We start from the raw sequence: 21,259 nt of genomic DNA, 5'->3' as shown, positions 1-21,259 counted from the left end.
TAATGCCCCCACACAGTATTATGCCTTACCATCATCATCACACGGTATAATGCCCCAGCAGCCCCCCATACATAGTATGATGGCCCCACAGCTTTCCACACAGTATGACGTTGGGGGGACCCACCCCTCCAACACATAATGCCCCTACACAGTATTATGACTTCACAGCACCCCCACACAGTATAATTTCTCAGTACCCCACACACACAGTATGATACTTTCACAACATCCCCACACAGTATAATGTCCCAGTAGCCCCCCCCACACATTACAATGGCCCCCACAGCTCCCCGCACAGTATGATGCTCCGACAACCTCCAACATAGTATAATGCCCCCCCAGTATGATGCCCCCACAGCCCATCAACACAGTATAATGTCCCCACACAGTATAATGCCCCAGTACCCCACAAACAATATGATGCCTTCAAAACAACCCCACACAGTATAACGTCCCAGCAGCCCCCCACACAGTACAATGTCCCCCACAGCTCACCACACAGTATGATGCTCCCACACAGTATGATGCTTCCGCACAGTATGATGCCTTCACAGCACCCTCACACAGTATAATATCCCAGCAGTCTCCCACACACAGCTCCCCACACAGTATGATGCCCCCACAACCCCCAGACACAATATAATGTCCCAACACAGTAGTATGCCTTACCATCACCATCACACAGGATAATGCTCCAGCAGCCGCCCATACATAGCATGATGGCCCCACAGCTTCCCACACAGTATGATGTTGGGGGGACCCACCCCTATAACACATAATGCCCCCACAAACAGCATTATGCCTTCACAGCACCCGCACACAGTATAATGCCCCAGTACCCCACACACACAGTATGATGCCTTCACAACATCCCCACACAGTATAATGTCCCAGCAGCCCCCCAAACAGTATAATGGCCCCCACAGCTCCCTGTCATGGTCACTGTGTGTCTGGGCGCAAGTGTTACCGCAAGGCAAACCCATAACACACGTGACCCTGGATACAGCGCCTCCAGTGGGGCGAATTTAAATAATAAAACGTGCAGATGGATACACCGCCTCCACCTGGCGAATTTAGGTATTACACGTTAATAAACATTCTGGAAACCACGCCTCCATTACGGCGAATTTAAATAATAAGGGGGACCTGGGAAGCATTAACAGTGGTGGGCCCTGCGATAGGGAAAAGGGAATTGGAGACCTCCTGAGCTCCCCTGAGCCAGTGTCCCTGCACTCCTAACGTTCCCTATGCGGGTTCCGCACCAGGCGCCGCACGCGTACCTCAACGCCCTAGCTCGCCCTGACCCTAAACCCTCACTAGGGAATAGGTCGGTGCGGAAACTAATCCCACCACTGCACTAATAACACACATGAGGGAAAGAGACAATACAGGGGGACACCACTTAGCTTTATGCTCTGTGCTTATGCTCCTGCAACAGAGCCCTCCACCTGCGTGCGTCTTCTCCTCCACCCGGATCCATCACCATAACAGGATCCTGCACCATAGTGCTGCCTAGGAGCAGAGTCCACCACCAGTTGCTGCTGCTTAGTAACAGAGTCCCAAGGATGAGTTCAGCTTCTGCCACGAAGTCAAGCATGCTTGAGTCCAGCTCAACAGCCAAGTCCCACATGGTGAGTGCCACTCTCCATAGTAGCCACTCCACCAGACCATGCAGACACTTCCCGCTGACACCATCACTGCGACCCCACCACGCCATGCCAGCCCTTCATCCAGACACCATAGCTGACACACGTCCCCCCTGGCTAAGCTGCGCAGGACTCCTCCTCAGCTCCATCCTTCCACCAGACTCTCACCAACTCAGAACAATGAATGCATGAATATCACCAGCAGTGATTACACACCCTGAGACTCCTTTATAGAGCCCCACACCTGATTCCTAATTACGTGCACATTAAACTGAAACCTAAGGTGCGATACCACTAACCACCACCGGGGACAGTCAAGTCACCTTGGCAACTTGCCAAAAGGAAAAAAAAGCTCAAACAGTGCTTTTAAAACTGTCAGATCACTTCAGATCATGACAGTACCCCCTCCTTAATGAGGGGCCTCTGGACCCTCAAGACCACCCCTCATTAGGGAAACACCTACAGCGGGGACGCCCAGATCCTGAGTTCACTCCACCACTACCTGACACTTCAGGTTTATGACAACACACCGCTGGTATTGGCAACAAAGTTCATTATGGAGGCACCACTCATCTCCACAGCGCCGACCTGGGGAACGAGTTTATGTATGTGTATGTTTGTTTGTTATGAGCTGATCAGGCTCCACAACACATTTCCACAAGATGTTTTTTGGTGGCACACATACACGCTCGTTCACACACAGGTCCGGACCTGAACGTTTATTGCACACATTCGTTAGTCATATTTTGGTGAACTCATTCTGGACTCGACAACAGAGGCGTCCCTCCGCTGTCACCACACTCACAACCCCGCTATTCACCAAGGGACACCACCCTCCAACCCTTTCACCATGAGGTCTGCGCCTCCCAGGGTTGGTTAATGGCGAGGGGTGAGATTTGTCCCTACTCCCCCGCAGCACACCTGCTGCTCACACCTGGAGGTGAAGGGACCGGGATATGGAGGAATATACACTCGATGGTTGCCTCCACACGACCAGGAGGGGCGGCTTCTTCGGTGGTATTTGAAGATTTGGCGTAAGCCCCGCGGACTATCACACCAGTCTGCTCACTACAGGGACGTACCCCTTCACCTCGGAGAACCCCAGACAGCACCATGGGGACACCAATTCCACCCACCTGTCTGGTTACGTCCGCCTGTATGAACAAGTCCCGCTCCCCAGCAGCGACTCTAGGGGGCACTTTGCCAGAGCCGCAGGAATATGGAGGAAAAATACACTCGCTGGTCGCCTCCACACGACCAGGAGGGGGCAGCTTCCTCAATGGTATGGAAGATTTGGCATAAACCCCGCGGACTATCACACCAGTCTGCTCACCACAGGGATGTACCCCTTCACCTCGGGGAATACCAGGCAGCTCCGTGGGGCACCATTCCTCCCACCTGCCTGGGTACCTCCCAGTGCACGAGCAAGTCCCGCTCCCCAGCAGCGACTCTAGGGGGCTTTTTGCCAAACGCCGCCATTTTGATTTCCTGGTTACCTGAGCAGAGGCCCCAGACCCTGATAACTGCTGCTGCAGCGGCTCTAACACACCTTGCCACTCCTCACTCACCTCAGTGAGGCCCGGCAGCAATTACTCACAGGTCTCCACATGGCCAAAACCTCACCAGAAAAAAGGTAAGGCTGGTGATAATGTCATGATCACTGTGTGTCTGGGCGCAGGTGTTACCGCAAGGCGAACCCATAACATACGTGACCCTGGATACAGCGCCTCCAGTGGGGCGAATTTAAATAATAAAACATGCAGATGGATACACCGCCTCCACCTGGCGAATTTAGGTATTACACGTTAATAAACATTCTGGAAACCCCACCTCCAGTACGGCGAATTTAAATAATAAGGGGGACCTGGGAAACATTAACAGTGGTGGGCCCTGCGATAGGGAAAAGGGAATTGGAGACCTCCTGAGCTCCCCTGAGCCAGTGTCCCTGCACTCCTAACGTTCCCTATGCCGGTTCCGCATCGGGCGCCGTACGCGTACCTCAACGCCCTAGCTCGCCCTGACCCTAAACCCTCACTAGGGAATAGGTCGGTGCGGAAACTAATCCCACCACTGCACTAATAACACACATGAGGGAAAGAGACAATACAGGGGGACACCACTTAGCTTTATGCTCTGTGCTTATGCTCCTGCAACAGAGCCCTCCACCTGCGTGCGTCTTCTCCTCCACCCGGATCCATCACCATAACTGGATCCTGCACCATAGTGCTGCCTAGGAGCAGAGTCCACCACCAGTTGCTGCTGCTTAGTAACAGAGTCCCAAGGATGAGTTCAGCTTCTGCCACGAAGTCAAGCATGCTTGAGTCCAGCTCAGCAGCCAAGTCCCACATGGTGAGTGCCACTCTCCATAGTAGCCACTCCACCAGACCATGCAGACACTTCCCGCTGACACCATCACTGCGACCCCACCACGCCATGCCAGCCCTTCGTCCAGACACCATAGCTGACACACGTCCCCCCTGGCTAAGCTGCGCAGGACTCCTCCTCAGCTCCATCCTTCCACCAGGCTCTCACCAACTCAGAACAATGAATGCATGAATATCACCAGCAGTGATTACACACCCTGAGACTCCTTTATAGAGCCCCACACCTGATTCCTAATTACGTGCACATTAAAGTGAAACCTAAGGTGCGATACCACTAACCACCACCGGGGACAGTCAAGTCACCTTGGCAACTTGCCAAAAGGAAAAAAAAGCTCAAACAGTGCTTTTAAAACTGTCAGATCACTTCAGATCATGACACTCCCCACACAGAATGATGCTCCCACACAGTATTATTCCTTCACAGCACCCGCACACAGTATAATGCCCCAGCATCCTCCCACACAGTATGATTCCACCACAACCCCAACACAGTATAATGCCCCCACACAGTATTATTCCTCCACAATATAATGCCCAAGTACCCCCACACACAGTATGATACCCCCGCAGTACATTCCCCCATGCACACTAATAATGCCCCCCTTTCCTCCCACTCATTACGTTACCCACATAATCCTTCAAACACATAGTATGATGCCAACCACAACCCCAGCATACAATATGATTCCCCCCACAATACCTACCACATACAGCATGATGCCCCCACAGTCCACTTAGTGGACCTCATACAAGCAACCCACTTGTATGCATACCTCCTCCTCAATTACCTAGCTGCTCTCTACTGTCACATCACATGACCTGATGGTCCTTCAGTCTCTATAAGGACTGAAATTTGCCCCATGGATCTGATGGCTCTCTGCTCCATCATTGCGTTCAATTGTATCTGTATTCCAAGGACACAGATATAGTTGAAGTCGGGACATGCCCCCAACCTCCCGAGACAGAGTGACGGCTCACCAAATTCAGGATTGGACTGCTAGATCCAGGACAGTTGGGAGGTATAGGGTTGTCCAGTTAAATAATATTGATGATGTATCCATATAATAGGTCGTCAATATCAGTTCAGTGGGGGTCTGACATCTGGCACCCCTACCAATCAGCTGTTCTAAGCTCTGACAGAGAATGACATGGAGCAGAGTTGCACTGTATAGCTCCATTCAGTATGTAGCAGTCACATCAGGGTTCTGCTGCCCATAAGCTTCTAGGAACAGCTCCTATTCAAGGCAATATAAGCTGATCTACAGGTCCAAGCAGCGGCTGCTACATATTGAATAGAGCTACAAAGTGCAGCTTCAATGTGCTTACATCTGACCACTGTCGGTGCTTATAACAGCTGATCAGTGGAAGTGATGGTATCACACCTCCACCGAAGTTATATTGATGACTTATCCCAACAAGGTCAATTTTCAATATTATTTGACCAGATAACCCCTTTAGTTGTGAAATTAAGGAAAATGAAAACCACCAGTTGCTTACGAAGCACAAAACATTGAGATGTCTCCTTTAAATGGGTTGTCCCAGTAGAACAACTCCTATTCATATGCCCTATTAGGCTATATGGATTTCATACACAGGGGTCATTTGGTCCAGGCTCCCCTCTATCAACTAAAGAAGGCAGCCAAAACCTTCAACTGTCTGAAGAAATAGTGAGACTGTGAGCGTATACTTATTTTATAATGGCCCTAATATTTTTAGCAGCTCAATTAGAGTACACATGGGTGAAAAATAAAGATATACTGTAGAAAGAATAGAATAAAATTAATCTTACCAGCAAGTAAATCATTAAAAATAAAAGCATCAGTATTCTTTGTAACCTGTTTTAGACGTTGTGCTCAACAGCCACCACAAGAGGGCAGCAACTTTACGGCTTTTTCTTAAGCCTTCTCTAGTTCAAAGGAAAAAACAAATCCCACTTGTTTGTACAGATTATTTTGTACTTTGAAAGTCACGGATGCCGCAAAACAAGTCACTGACATTGAGCAGAAAAAAAGTTGTTTTCGTTCCATCTATTTTTTTTTTTTTTTTTTAACTCGGAGCTATCTGAATTTTTTTTCTCAATAGGAACATATAGAAAATGCACAGAAAATGCTCTGCTCAATTAATAGTAATTAATTAATATGAAATTATCACGAATGCAAAAAAGAAAAAACTATAATGACAGCATAGATTGTATAATGGAGAACACGTTCTGTGACGTCAGGACTAAGAACGACACAAACAAATTTACTTATGAAGGTGCCACAAACAAACTTAAGATAGGTATTTCCCAAACATGAATTACACCGATAGCTATTCCTTCCGACTACTCCGTTGAAATGTATTTGTTGTAGACTTTGATAGGTAGAAGAAAATAAAATGCTTCTAGAAACTTGTAGTGGTCAGCCCATGCTGCCGAAACCGAGCATTTATCTGACATGTACTTAAAGGGGAACTGTCACCAAATCAAAAGTGTTCAGCTTTTGCTCTTATTTTATTCCTGCTTCTCCCCTGATTATTTTATTTTTTATTTTTTTTAAATCCGTCATACAGTTCAAGAGATAAGGGCTTTTTAACGCGTATGATCTTTACTAGTGGGGAGTGACTCACAGGGTAATACTGCAAAGTAGACTAAAGACACGCCCCCAGAGTGACCTGGGAGCCACGCCTCCTTGTAATGATCATAAACATTAACACTAAATAAAAAGCTCCACATCTCTGGAACCGTTCAGCGACTTTAAAAAAAATAAAAACTGGAATACTCAGGGGAGCAGAGGGAATAAAATAAGAGCAAAAGTTGAACACCTTTGATCTAGTAATGGTTCCCCTTTAATGTGTATGGGCACCTAAATTTCACAAATGGTGTGATGTTGCTATCTATTCTATACAGCTAAGGAATGGTATACTGACAAGTAGCGGACAAATAGAGGCATTTGGAAACTTTTGGCTTCCATTGAATGACTGAGAGTTCTATAGACCAAGAGTCTGAACCTACTCCGATGACTTGATACTTGTGGGCTACAATGCAAAATCTCTAACAACTAGCACTGATCTTTAATAGTACTAGACTTCTCCTGTGGAGCAAGGGGAAGTGTTGGGATACTGTATACTCCAAGATCCAGGTGCGACTGCAATTCCTGAACTCACAGTAGTTCTGTTAGGGTCGGCGGAACGCACCAAATATAAATAATAGTAGGTGCGTTCGCCGCTCGGGGTCCACCGTGCGGTAGGTGACAAGACCGCTGCTGAACAATGGCAGGTTCACCTAGTAGGTGCGGGACTGTGCTCGGGTTAACGTCACCCGAACGCTAAAGCAAAGGCACAGGCCCTGTTAGCGTCACAGAGACCTGCGTGTGGTGTCGCAGCCGCGAACACCAATAGTTGCTGTTACTACAGCGCAGCGGCAGAGAAAAGCCGCAAGCGTCGGCGCCGAGGACCGTGCGCCGACGGACGCTAGTGTAGGTGTGGAGCAAGTGGCGTGTAGCTTGCCACAACCCTGCAGCTGACTATTCACACTCGGTCACCACTCGTAATATCAGAGGGTAGGGGTTTCATAATAAGTCAGACACCAGTCCATACATCCATCACCATACACACACCGAATAATATGCTACACTAGCGCATGGTCGAGCCGCCATGCAGGCTTTTCATAGCCATGCACTTCCGGGACCTTCCAGTACTTTGGGAAGGACCAATCAGATCCGACATAGGACCTGCACATGTGACCCCTGCTCTCCACTGAGAGGACAAGTTGCGGGCATGCCCAGTAGCACGGCACGAGGACTTAGCCTCTGGAGCAGTTCCCTGCAAAGCAGGTTGCGCTACCATTGCTGCACCAGAGGTGGCAGCAACATCCAGGCTCACAGAACGAGTCTGAGGGGAATGCCTGGCTCGCCGTGATTGCTGAGCAGGAGTCTGAGCGGTCGGAGGAGAATGAGACCGCGGGATGTCTGGCTCTGGATTCCCGCTGTGCAGTGCCAGGAATCCGACGCCTAACATTACCCCCCCTCCTAGGGCCCCCCCCCTCTGAGCCTCACTGCGCTCAAAGGCCGCGATCAGGAGCGGTGCATGAATGTTTTCCACCGGCTCCCAGGTCCAAGCCTCGGGCCCATGACCCTTCCAGTCCACCAAATAAAATTTTTTGCCACGGACAAACCTGCACCCCATGATGGCGTTAACCTCAAACTCATCAGACGATAAGTCTGATGACCCGGCAGATGACTCAGAGAGCCGGACCATGTGAACTGGTTTGAGGAGGGACACATGGAACACGTCCAAAATGGCCAAATGTGGAGGAAGAGCCAGGCGGTAGACCACCGAGCTAAGTCGCTCGAGGACCTTGAAGGGTCCAATGTATCGCGGTGCGAACTTGGGAGACTCGACCCGCAGTCTAATGTTTCGGGTGGAGAGCCATACTATGTCGCCAGGGGAGAAGCTTGGCGCGGGCCGCCGATGCGTGTCGGCGGACGCCCTCATCCTTTAGATGCCCGGATAGCATCCTGAGTGCGATCCCAAATGTCCCGGGCCTCCACTGCCCAGTCTGCCACCCTGGAGTCGGTGGAGGACACTGGCATCGGGACAGGGATGCGTGGATGTTGACCATAGTTTAGGAGAAAGGGCGTCTGACCAGTGGAATCAGCCACCGCATTGTTTAGGGCAAATTCAGCCCAAGGTAGCAAGGATGCCCAGTCATCCTGCCTGGCAGAGACAAAATGCCATAAATAGGTGACCAAGGTTTGATTGGCTCTCTCGACCAAGCCATTCGTCTCGGGATGGTAAGCGGAGGATAGATTTAGCTCGTTGCTGAGTAAACTGCAGAGCTCCCTCCAAAACCGAGATGCAAACTGGGGACCGCGGTCACTCACGATTTTGTCCGGCATGCCATGTAAACGGAATACGTGCTTAATGAACAAGGTGGCCAGACCTCGAGCGGAAGGCAGGCGTGCGAGTGGCACCAGATGCACCATTTTGGAAAAATGGTCGGTGACCACCCAGATGACCGTACTGCCACCAGACTTGGGCAGGCCAACTATGAAATCCATGCCAACCATCTCCCAAGGTCTATCCGCCACTGGCAGGGGAAACAACAGCCCCGCCGGCCTCTGTCTAGAGGGTCTGTTCCGAGCACACGAAACACATGCTTGCATGTATTCCTTGACATCTCGAGCCATATGTGGCCACCAATATGACCTTGCCAGGAGTTCGGTGGTCCGTTTATTACCAAAATGGCCACCCACCCTGGAGGCATGTGCCCAGGCGAGGACCTCCGGACATAGCTGAGGAGGCACCAAGGTCTTGCCCGGTTGTACCGACTCGAGAGCAACTGGAGCCACGGTCGTAAAACTCTCCGGCGGGAGAATTAACCGAGGCTCAGCTTCTCCTTCTTCCGCTGAGACCACTGAACGTGAGAGAGCATCCGCATGGACGTTCTTCTCTCCAGAGAGGTAGTGGAGGGTGAAGCGGAATCGGGAAAAGAAGAGCGACCACCTGGCCTGACGGGAATTCAGGCGTTGGGCCGTCTGTAGATAGACCAGGTTTTTATGGTCCGTATATACCTAAAAGGGAAACCGGGCTCCCTCCAGGAGATGTCTCCACTCAGAGAAAGCCAACTTCATGGCTAGCAGCTCCCTGTCACCGATGGAGTAATTTTTCTCCACCGGTGAGAAGGTTTTGGAATAGAAGAAGCAGGGATGCTTCCGACCTTGAGCATCCTTTTGATAAAGGACTGCTCCTGCACCGACGGAAGAAGCGTCTACCTCAAGGATAAACGGCTTATCCACATCGGGACGATGTAATATGGGAGCGCCAGCAAAATGTGATTTTATAGCCTAGAAGGCCTTGGAGACATGTTCTGACCAAGCATTGGGGTTAGCTCCCTTCTTGGTGAGAGCAACCAAAGGAGCCACCAGTGTGGAAAAGTGTGGTATGAACTGGCGGTAGTAATTCACGAACCCCAAAAAGCGCTGCACCGCTTTGAGGGAATGGGGTTCCTGCCAGTCCATTACCGCTTGTAGTTTGGCAGGATCCATGGCCAGCCCCTGGGCCGAGATGATATAGCCCAGGAACGGCAAGGACTCCTGCTCAAACTGGCACTTCTCCAGCTTGGCGAATAGCGAGTTCGCCCGCAGACGGTCGAAGACCCTGCAGACGTCTCTCCGGTGGGTGGTCAAATCTGGCGAAAAGATGAGTATGTCATCCAGATAGACCACCACCGAGGTAGAGAGCATGTCGCGGAAGATGTCATTGACAAAATCTTGGAAGACAGCTGGCGCATTACAAAGGCCAAAGGGCATAACCAGGTATTCGTAATGGCCATCCCTGGTATTAAAAGCTGTCTTCCATTCGTCTCCTTCGCGAATGCGGATCAGGTTGTATGCACCCCGCAGATCTAATTTAGTAAAGATCTGGGCCCCCCGCAACCTGTCAAATAACTCCGAGATCAACGGTAGGGGGTATTTGCTTTTAACCGTGATAGCATTGAGACCTCGGTAGTCAATGCAGGGGCGTAACTCTCCGTTCTTCTTCTGTACGAAGAAGAACCCTGCACCAGCCGGTGACACCGGTTTTCTGATGAAACCCCTAGCCAGGTTCTCCCGGATATATTGGGACATAGCCTCCGTCTCAGGGAGTGATAAGGGGTAAACACAGCCTCAGGGAGGCTCTGTGCCTGGCAAGAGATCAATTGGGCAATCATAGGAACGGTGCAGCGGGAGCGTCTCCGCAGACTTCTTAGAGAAGACGTCCGCGTACTGGTGGTAGGGTTTGGGGAGCGCGGAGAGATCCGCAGACCCTTCAGTGGAAGCCACCTGAACGCTGCCCCTCAGGCATCTTCCCTCACAGTCCTTGCCCCAGCCCAGTATCCTCCCCGAAGCCCAGTCAATATGAGGGGAGTGGCAACGAAGCCAGGGAACTCCGAGGAGCACCTGATCGATGCCATTGGGCATAATAAGCAGGGACAGAGTCTCCTGATGTGAGGGTGAAATAGAGAGTCTGAGTGGGGCTGTCTGATGGGTCACCTGAGACGGTAGCGGTGCCCCATTTACCACCCTAATGCTCAGAGGTTGGGAGAGTAACACCAGAGGGATAGCGTGTCTCTGGGCAAAAGTCGAGGACATAAAGTTCCCCTCGGCCCCGGAATCCAGGGTGACCTCTGCCTCCCAGGTGGAGGACCCACTATCTAACGTACCCCGGAACACCGGTTTGGGTGAAAAGGGTCCCACCTTGGATTGACCACCACCTACGGCCACTGAACGTGGTCGTCTTTTCAGCCGCTGAGGGCATGTGCCAGCCGAGTGGCCAAACTGTCGGCACTGATAACAGCGCACAGAGCTTCGCATCGGACGCGACTTAGTGCCGGTGCGAGACACCTCCATAGACTCAGAGGAAGGGAGCTCCTGTGCGGGATATATCAGCGGCTCGGTAAAGGTGGGAGCCAAATTAACCCTACGTCTGGAATCTGGATTGCGCTCGTTCCAACCCGCGCTCCGTGAAGCGGAGATCAATGTGGGTGGAAACGGCGATCAACTCCTCCAGACTTGTGGGAATTTCCCTAGTAGCTAGAGCATCTTTTACGTGCTCAGCCAGGCCTCTCCAAAACACCGGGACCAACACTTTGTCCGGCCACTCTAACTCGGAAGCCAGTGTCCGAAACTGGACAGCATGATGGCTAACCGAAAGTGACCCTTGTGTTAAGGATAACAGTTGGAGAGCCGTATCGTGTGTGACCCGTGGTCCCAAGAAGACTTGCTTCAGAGCCGCGAGGAACTGAGCAGCTCCCTGTACCACAGGATCATCACGTTCCCACAATGGCGTGGCCCACTGTAATGCCCGGCCAGACAACAGGGAGACAATAAATCCCACCTTAGCCCGCTCTGTAGGAAACCGTGCTGCCAGCAACTCCAGCTGAATGGAGCACTGACTAACGAATCCCCTACAGGAGGCACTATCACCCGAAAACTTATCGGGGAGCGGGAGGCGAGACATTGTCAGCGAGGGCAAAAGTGTGGGCGCACGTGAGACAGCCTCAGCGACTGTCTGAGCAGCAGCTAGCGCAGTATTCGCAGCTGAGTTGGTGCTCTCAATAGCCGCCAACCTGCTCTCCAGCTGCCGAATGTAGCGCTGCAGCTGCTGCACGTCTGCCATTGCCAGCCAGACCCTGGCGCTAGTGTAATGTTAGGGTCGGCGGAACGCACCAAATATAAAAAATAGTAGGTGCGTTCGCCGCCCGGGGTCCACCGTGCGGTAGGTGACAAGACCGCTGCTGAACAATGGCAGGTGCACCTAGTAGGTGCGGGACTGCGCTCGGGTTAACGTCACCCGAACGCTAAAGCAAAGGCACAGGCCCTGTTAGCGTCACAGAGACCTGCGTGTGGCGTCGCAGCCGCGAACACCAATAGTTGCTGTTACTACAGCGCAGAGGCAGAGAAAATTCGCAAGCACCACTCGTAATATCAGAGGGTAGGGGTTTCATAATAAGTCAGACACCAGTCCATACATCCATCACCATACACACACAGAATAATATGCTACACTAGCGCATGGCCGAGCCGCCATGCAGGATTTTTATAGCCATGCGCTTCCGGGACCTTCCAGTACTTTGGGAAGGACCAATCAGATCCGACATAGGACCTGCACATGTGACCCCTGCTGTCCACTGAGAGGACAAGTTGCGGGCATGCCCAGTAGCACGGCACGAGGACTTAGCCTCTGGAGCAGTTCCCTGCAAAGCAGGTTGCGCTACCATTGCTGCACCAGAGGTGGCAGCAGCATCCCGGCTCACATAACGAGTCTGAGGGGAATGCCTGGCTCACTGTGATTGCTGAGCAGGAGTCTGAGCGGTCGGAGAAGAATGAGAGACCGCAGGATGTCTGGCTCTGGATTCCAGCTGTGCAGTGCCAGGAATCAGATGCCTAATAACAAGTTCCACCCTTGCTTGCCTCTGACTATATATAATAATTCAGCTCCAGACACACCCTGATCAGATGGCTGATCATTTATCACTAGAACTACCTCATGTTTCATAATACCAATAACTACCATAAGGGGTCATTTTGACCCCCATTCAAAAGTACTGACTCTGGAGTAAGAATAACTTTTTTTGTTGCCAACAAATTAAAGAACATTTATTTTTACATAGTAGGAACAGTGTTAAGATCAAGTACAGCACGCATTTTCCTTTTACATGGTCATAGCATGCGGTGTCCAACAGTTAACACAAACAGTACTTTCTTCCACTTTCCCAGTGCATTTTACACAAACTGGTTTGTTACAGCTTGCGCAAGTTATAGTTGTTTTGTTTTTGTTGCATCTTCCAACTCCACATTTTCGTCGCTTGTGGATTTCTTGTCCTTTTGTTTGTGGCTCAGACATTGCGTATGATGGGCCACTTCTTCTGACTCATTTTCAGATAAATTCTGAAGACATTTCAAAATTTCGTCACTTGTCAGACCCCTCTGCTTACTCATGCTTCAAATATACGTCGCAAAAAGGGACTTGTAAGATCGCAGAAGTAATAAAACGACACTGTACAAACATGCAGAGTTGTAGCTTCGACTGTAGTGTTTGCTACTGAAGTGCAGACAGAAATCGCTACAACAGACATGGATCAAACATGTTTAGACAAAACAAAATGCTGAATCATCCCTGATATGCAAAGATGCAATTACACTCTACAACTAGGGAAAAGCACTGTGATTTTCTGTACTCTGTAATATTAGGTGACTTGCCTACTACTACTTTTATGTATGGGGTCAAATTGACCGCTTCAGTACTTATAGGTATGAATTGTAAAATCCGGGCCCCTGAAAAAGTTACAATTCATTTTTGTGTCCTAAAATATACACTACCATGAATAAATAAAAGTCACAAAAAGTCAGAACCCATTTGTTAAAATTTTAGAAATTATAGGAAAAAGAAATAGCAAAAGGGTCAAAATGACCCCTCCGGTAGTTCTAGTGTTATAGCCTCGACTACCAGCTTGTCAATAAGGACTGTACCTGCAAATAGTAATGGGATTCACTAGAAGTCTCAGTCTATAACTCTATTGGCAGCTATTAAAACATTGCTAGATTTTGCTGAAAATGAAGTTTTGTTGGTGAAAGAGGAATAAATATGAAACTCAAACAGTTCTAATAGTACCAAAATACAATACTTCCTTATAATAATAGTTACCTAAGGGTGGGGGTGTTCATGAACTGTGTTTTAAATTGTTTCTCTGAGATGGTGGTGCAAAGTTTGGAACCGCCCCCAGAATGGCACCGTCATAGGCACTTGGTCTGCAGCCATACTGTAGGGAGGAGGGCCCCCGCAGAGTGTCCAGGCCGGAACCAAGGGGACCGCCATCTAGGTTCCTAAGGGAACAGTACCCGGGGAACGGAGGAGGAAGGTGGACGGCTGAGAGTGACAGGAGAACAAGGGGAGGGGCGAGTATAAAAGGGGCAGGTAGCACACAAGGGGGTCAGTTAGCAGAACGGGAGACACGGATCAAGAGACTGTGGGGGCGTGAGAGAGCCAGAGCGACAAACAGTGACCAGAGAGGAGGCCAGCAGCAGAGGGGAGACTCAGAGTGGCCTTCGGGTAGGAGACGCGAACTTACCGACAAGAGACTGTCACTTCACTCCGATCCGGAGTCACTACCTGCCCACGGTCGTCCGCGGCCATTGCTGCTGTGCTCCAGCCCATTACAGCCTGTCCGCTGCCTCTCGCGGTCGCTGCCGCCCCACTCAAGCCCGCGGTTGTGGCCTGCCCGCTGCCGCTCCGCTTCAGCCCGTGGCTGCGGCCTGTCCATCATCGCCCGCAGCTGCCATCACCCCACTGCCGCCGGCAGTTGGGGCCTGCTTCTCGCTAACAGAGAGACTCTTTGCACAGCCCCAGGCCGTGCACGTGTCCGACCAACCGCCACTCCTGGTAACTGCGACACACCCCTGCTTGGGGACTGGAGTCTCCTTTAACCCGCTAAGGAGTGGAGCCCCGCTGCCTTCTCAGGGGGTTACCTCATCAAAGGACTCACCCAGGGCCTGTTGTGCCCCTACTCCTCCTCGGCATTGGAGTGCCCGAAGACTACACCACATCTCAACGGACTCACCCAGAGCCGGTTGTGCCCCTACCCCTCCTGGGCGTTGAAGCGCCCGAAGATTACGCCAGATCTTCAGCAGCTGGGCCCAGCGGCTGCAACGCCAAAGCAGCTCCAACAGAGACACCGAGGGACGACAGGATGGATAAGTGACACTATGGGAAATAAGGACCCGTAGTCGGCCATATCGCGGCCCCATAATAACCGGCCTTTGCCGGGTTAGTCGTGTTCTCTTTAAATAGTTTGGTTGTACTGAGTCCCTGTGAGGACAATTGCTGTTATTTTGTTTTGGTTGCTTAGGATAGCCCTAGCGGCTTCAATTTATAAAAGTTACTTCCCAAAGTACAACTCAGTCTTGTGTCTTGTCACTGCATCCTGCGTACCTGCTATAACCTACAATACAATTCTGCTTCTAGCGGTGTATGGTCCCCTTACACTAAAACCTGATAATCCCTAGATCCCACCAAGGCACAATGTCTAAGGCTAGTTTAACATTTGCATATGGAGAAGCTGCGGAGGGCTGCAGACATCCTCCGTGAAGCTCCGCCCACTGCCGCACCTCCTCCGGTCAGCTCTGCCTACGGCTGCATAGGTCTGCATGTGGCCTGTGTACCCTATCTTTAACACTGAGTACGCAGGTTGTGCGGATGTATGCAGATGCCTCTTATGTGTCATTTTGATGATGCAGCGACCGCATCAAATTCCAACATGTTGCGCTCGACGCGGGTCGCTGCATCGTCAAAACGACACATGCAGAGGCATCCACAGACATCCGCTCGACCTGTGTACCCAATGTTAAAGATAGATACGCAGGCCGCATGCAGACATAGGCGGCCATAGGCGGAGCTGACTGGAGGAGGTGCGGCAGTGGGCGAAGCTTCACGGAGGAAGTCCGCAGCCCTCCGCAGCTCCTCCATACGCAAATGTGAAATTAGCCTTAAAGCGGTGATAGCTCGGCAGACACTAAAGGCTTAGGAGTTGAAACATTTGGAATCATAGTGATTGTTACATTGATTTCTTCAAGCAAAAGTAAAGAGTCAGGAAAGATCAGCAAGTATTGAAGCAAGTAGAAGTAATCACACTGATGACTTGGGTTTTTGCCACCTGTGTCAAGACAAGGCCTAATCGTGACATCCATTTATTATACTGGATGGTAACAAATATCATTGTTGAATAAACAAAGTAAAATCAGTTTGAATAATTACTGCTGCTGGCCCTTTAAGAAACCAGTAATTCATTATAAAAAAAAAATAATGGTCTGAACTTTTCCATATCAGAGAATTTGATTTGTGGGTTTTATATCCGTTGCAGTCAGCTGATGATAGAACAGCTCGAGTAAAACCAAATAGCTGCATAGTGTGGGAAAAACCAGCCCTGAAAAACACAGCTTGGGAATCAAAGAGCAGAATGTTTTGCTTGAGTGGGCTGTGAGTGGGAAATTCGAGGAAATAGGAGATAACAAATTATTTTCTCTGTCGTTTTATTTTTATTTTCACACAGAATCTCACGAAATGTTTGGGCATTTAGGCACTGACTGTATATATGTGAGTGTATCACTCACTCGCTATGCATTTCTAGCATTCACCTACAGTAACTGATTACAAAATACGAGTCCTTTTGGCATCCTCCAGGCTGGAATGTATCAGTATACCTATTTTTTATATTTTATTTTTTTGAACTCTCATTTCTCGTGGCACGCCATGCTTTCTTATATTTAGAAGTAGAGGTCAGACTGAAGGGTACTACTGCAGAGACTGCACAGAAGGTCCGGTTTCTGAAGTTGCAATGTTTTTCAGCTTAAGGCTAGTTTCACACTAGCGTTTATTTCCTGCAGCGCATGGCGCCGCTAAGCCCCGCCCCCTCCCGGCTCCCTGCCCGCCCCATCCGGTCATCGGCGCCTACTAGCGCACATTGACGCTTGCGATCTGCGCACCCTATTTTTAGCATAGGGTGTGCAGATCGTGCGCTGGCCATGCGCTAGTAGGATTTTAGCTTGCGCTGCGCACTTTTGAAGGTGCACCGGTGTGCGCCGAACGCAGCATGTGGCATTTTGGCGCGCACGGCGCACCTTCAAAAGTGCGCAGCGCACACTAAAATCCTACTAGCGCACGGCCAGCGCACGATCTGCGCACCCTATGCTAAAGATAGGGTGCGCAGATCGCAAGCGTCCATGTGCGCTACTAGGCGCCAATGACCAGATGGGGTGGGCAGGGAGCCGGGAGGGGGCGGGGCTTAGCGGCGCCGTGCGCTGCAGGAAATAAATGCTAGTGTGAAACTAGCCTAAGCCCTTTACCCCACCCCACCCGCTTCCGTTTCTTTTTCCTGAAAATTAAATTCTCATTCTGATATTTTAATATTTTTTGCAGCTTTTTCTCCTGATACATGTTACATCATTTTTATGCCATTGCCATACTGTTTGTTTTTAGTTTGTTTTTTGTTTTTTTTTGCTGACATCTGGCAATATCTTTGAGAAAATAAGTATTTTTACATTCTTTTAATTTTTGTTTTATAACCTCAAAAGACCAATACAATATATTTAAAAATGTGTTCTCCTTTCTGTAATAATTATTTTTATTTATCAAATGTTTTTCTTTTTATGGGGGGTCGGGCAAGTAACAGTGTTTTGGATAGAGAGTGGGTTTTTTATTCATTAATTTTTTTACCTACATTTTATTTATCTACTCTTTCATTTTATTTATTTATTCCATTTATTGTTCCCCTATATGGTTAAAAGGTCTTTACAGGGCATTTCAATATTTATTTTTCTACCCGATTTCACCTGTAACTGGGGCAGGTAAGTTCTAATTTCTGCTACAATTATCCTTATATTTGGATGTTTTTGGTTTTTTTTTGTTTTTTTAAGTGGAACGAGCTAATAACATTGTTTTGGATTGACTTTTACCGGCATTTTATTTATTCTTTTCTCATATATTATTCCCCCCCCATAAGGTTATAAACTCTTTAAAGGCATTTCAATATTTATTTTTTACCTGATTTTCCCTGTAACTGAGGATGGTATGTTAGCCCCACAAACAGTGGAAATGCAGCTTCCTGTCTGTATAGCAGAGCTGCAAGGTCTCCTAGGACCCAGTAACTCCTGCTCCCTCCCTGCACCCAGCGAGAACGTGCCGTCAGAGCTTCCTATTACTTTATACAAAGCACTTGTTCTTCGTTGTGTATACCGCAACCAAAAAGGCAGATATGTGCAATGCTTTAACCCCTTAATGACTGCCAATACGTCTTTTAACTGACGTGAGATATAAGAGAATAGCATTCCCATACAGGTGACCATCCAGCATCTGTCACTGTACACTATAGCTGACAAATTGCTGCATCAGCCACGATCAGTGTTTGCACTGTCCAAATCATTTTAACCCCTTAGATGCTGCTGTTAATAGTGACAACATCATATTAATGGTTAACAGAGTGTGGGGGCATCCTCTTTATCACCATCGGCACCCTGAGATCATGTTTGAGTGGTCCTGATGTTTGCCATGGCAATTCACGGCAAAATAGCAGCCTTAGAGTCTGATGGCTGTTGTAACCTGTTCAGAAGTAAGCGGCATTTAGGTGGTAAAAATACATTTTTTCATTTCTGTCATGCCACTTTGCATTAATTCCTGAAAATGACCTGAAGGGTTAATAAACTACCTGACAGCAGTTTTCAATATGTCAGGGGGTGCAGTTTTTAAAATGGCATAACTTTGGGGGGTTTTCAAATATATAGGACCCCCAAAGTCACTTCAAACCTGGATAGGTCCCTAAAAAAATTTTTTGTAAATTTCCTTGATAAAATGAAAAATTTCTGCTACATTTTTAAACCTCCTAAAATGCAAACAAAATAAAAGAACATTTTACAAATGGTGCTGATGTAAAGCAGACATGTGGGAAATGTTATTTATGAATGTTTTTGTGTGGTATGACAATCTGGATTAAAGGGATAAGCATTCAAAGTTTGAAAATTGCTAATTTTTTAACATTTTTCTCAAATTTCTGATATTTTTTATAAATAAGAACAAAAAAACATATTGACCTAAATTTACCGTTATCATAAAGTACAATGTGTCATGATAAAACAGTCTCAAAATCACTGGGACTTGTTGAAGCGTTCCAGAGTTATTACCACATAAAGTGACACTGGTCAGATTTCAAAAATTTTGCTCCGTCACTAAGGGGTTAAATTTTGTCTCAAATGAACAAATGTTATTTTATAAGCATATAATAAACAAGAAAATAAATATTCTATCTGACATAAAAAGTAGCATGGTTTACATTTTATGCCATCGCTATAATAACCTAATGTTATTGCTCGTATTATAGACCACGTACTGAAGACGCCTGGGTGTTTGCAAAGTGGAATGCAGTGCAAGCAGTCGGAGTCATGTCTTTTGGTAAATATTCATAAGTGTTTATAAATGAGGTTCGCTTAAAGTATAATTTAACATTACAAACGCTATGTGAGTGCAGATGTGTGAATCCTCATATTACACGCTGCGAGGATTCACCGGCTCCGGGAGTGGGGGGTCTTGTGATTACAAGTATGCAGTTTGCATACATCCAGCCACAATCCGACTAGACTGTGTTCGACCACGCTCAATACACTTCCATTGAGTCAGGTCGCGCACGTCTAGTTGGCACGTGACTGCATGTATATAAATCACATACTTGTGATCACACGCCCGACGATCCCGGAATCGGAAATCCACACTGTGTGTGCAATGTGATTATTCACAAGTCTGCAGTCACATAGAATGACTGCAGGTTAGTAACCTAAGGCTGTACAGCCCCTTTAAGCTATAGGGTGAACTAACAATCCTGAAACAAACTCCTTAAGTTGTAATTGGGCTAAAACCAACATAAACATATTGAAAGATTCTTTTTCCTTGGTAGTAACTCTCGGCTAGTAAGTGAATGGGTGAGCTACTCGTCTTCTATTCCCCAGCACGTTACATGAAAATGGGGCTCCTGGCTGTGAGTGTGCTCTTCTTGTTATCTGGGTGATACGCCGCTGCAGACTTCATGATGCTGATGTACCGTATGTGCCACCCAGGACCAGTTGTCACACAGAAGAGTGCAAGGAACCAAATTCAAAAAATAAACTTTTTACTAAACATGAGCTGTAGATGAACTTCAGATAACAGGCATTTCTCTTCATACTTCTTTTTCTTGCTACACATAGGCAAGGGCACTTGTCGGTTACATTCATTACCACCCCTTTTCCTTTACACTGCACACTACTGCATCCCATGACAATCAGGTCCACTATTACGGGAGATTCTTTCTTCCCCTGTGAGGGGCGTTTGGGTCGCTACAACCGCTCACGGCTACTCTTGGTTCCCAACTGACTAATGAGGACCCCAATTCTTGAAGTATGTCAATATGACTCCTCACCAAGATCTTGAAAGTCCGCTGCTCTAAGAGTATTCCTGTCCCAATATGGCAACTATAACGTCCTTCCAATGCACACAATAGAGCCCTCAGTCACTGTAGATAACAGTTCATTATTGTCCTGCCGATACACTTTCTTCTTACCCAGTCCCCTATTCATGAGTCTTCTACTTGGCCTGGGAAAAAACTCTGTGCCACTTACGTAGTCTCCGTGGCCTGGAATCCAATCTGTCAGAGTCACGCTATTTTCCTTTAGCCCTTAGGATGCATTTTATGCCCTTTGTCGTCTGCCCTCTCTTCTGCATCATACACTTAGCATGTCAATCTGTCAGCTATCAGACCTTAGGTCTGGTTCTACTACACGCTCGGCCCTATCTGACCCACTACCAGGGAGTTGTCCTATGTCTCCCCCCCGCATAACCCCTCCCATTCTGGGCTAGTCCCAACTATTAACTCTTCTGTTTCCCAACTTGGGCATGAGCAATCTAAAGAGCACCTGTAAGTTCTTTGTGGAAATCAATGACAGTATCAGACCCAGATGTGTCCAATATGCTCCTTACATGTATCTATGACAAACTGGAAAATATTGTTGATACCATTTTTACACTAAAGGGAACCTGTCACATGAAAAATGCAATTAACCTGCAGATACGGGGTTAATCTTCAGGGTAATAGCATTCTAAACCTGCCTAGCACTGGCACTTAGACTTGCGCTGCCAGGAGGAAATAAACTTTATTCCCGCCAGCAGCATTCGGGTTTCAGTCATGTGAGT

General features: G+C 48.4%; 1 protein-coding gene across 1 annotated transcript in view; it reads left to right on the top strand.

Annotated features, from left to right (window-relative positions):
- The window catches only part of SLC38A11 (solute carrier family 38 member 11), a 50,139-nt gene that overhangs the window by 17,292 nt on the left and 11,588 nt on the right, over positions 1–21,259 (top strand). Inside the window, exon 6 of the mRNA XM_073545242.1 lies at positions 19,419–19,489. Within this exon, the coding sequence (XP_073401343.1) occupies positions 19,419–19,489 (71 nt within the window). The remainder of the gene's footprint in view (positions 1–19,418; positions 19,490–21,259) is intronic.

The sequence above is a fragment of the Dendrobates tinctorius genome, unplaced genomic scaffold (assembly GCF_039654945.1).
Source record: "Dendrobates tinctorius isolate UK_male_01 unplaced genomic scaffold, ASM3965494v1 ptg000143l, whole genome shotgun sequence".
In the NCBI taxonomy this organism is placed as follows: Eukaryota; Metazoa; Chordata; class Amphibia; order Anura; family Dendrobatidae; genus Dendrobates; species Dendrobates tinctorius.
The sequence above is the reverse complement of the archived record's forward strand: the minus strand, read 5'-3'. Positions and strand labels throughout refer to the sequence as shown.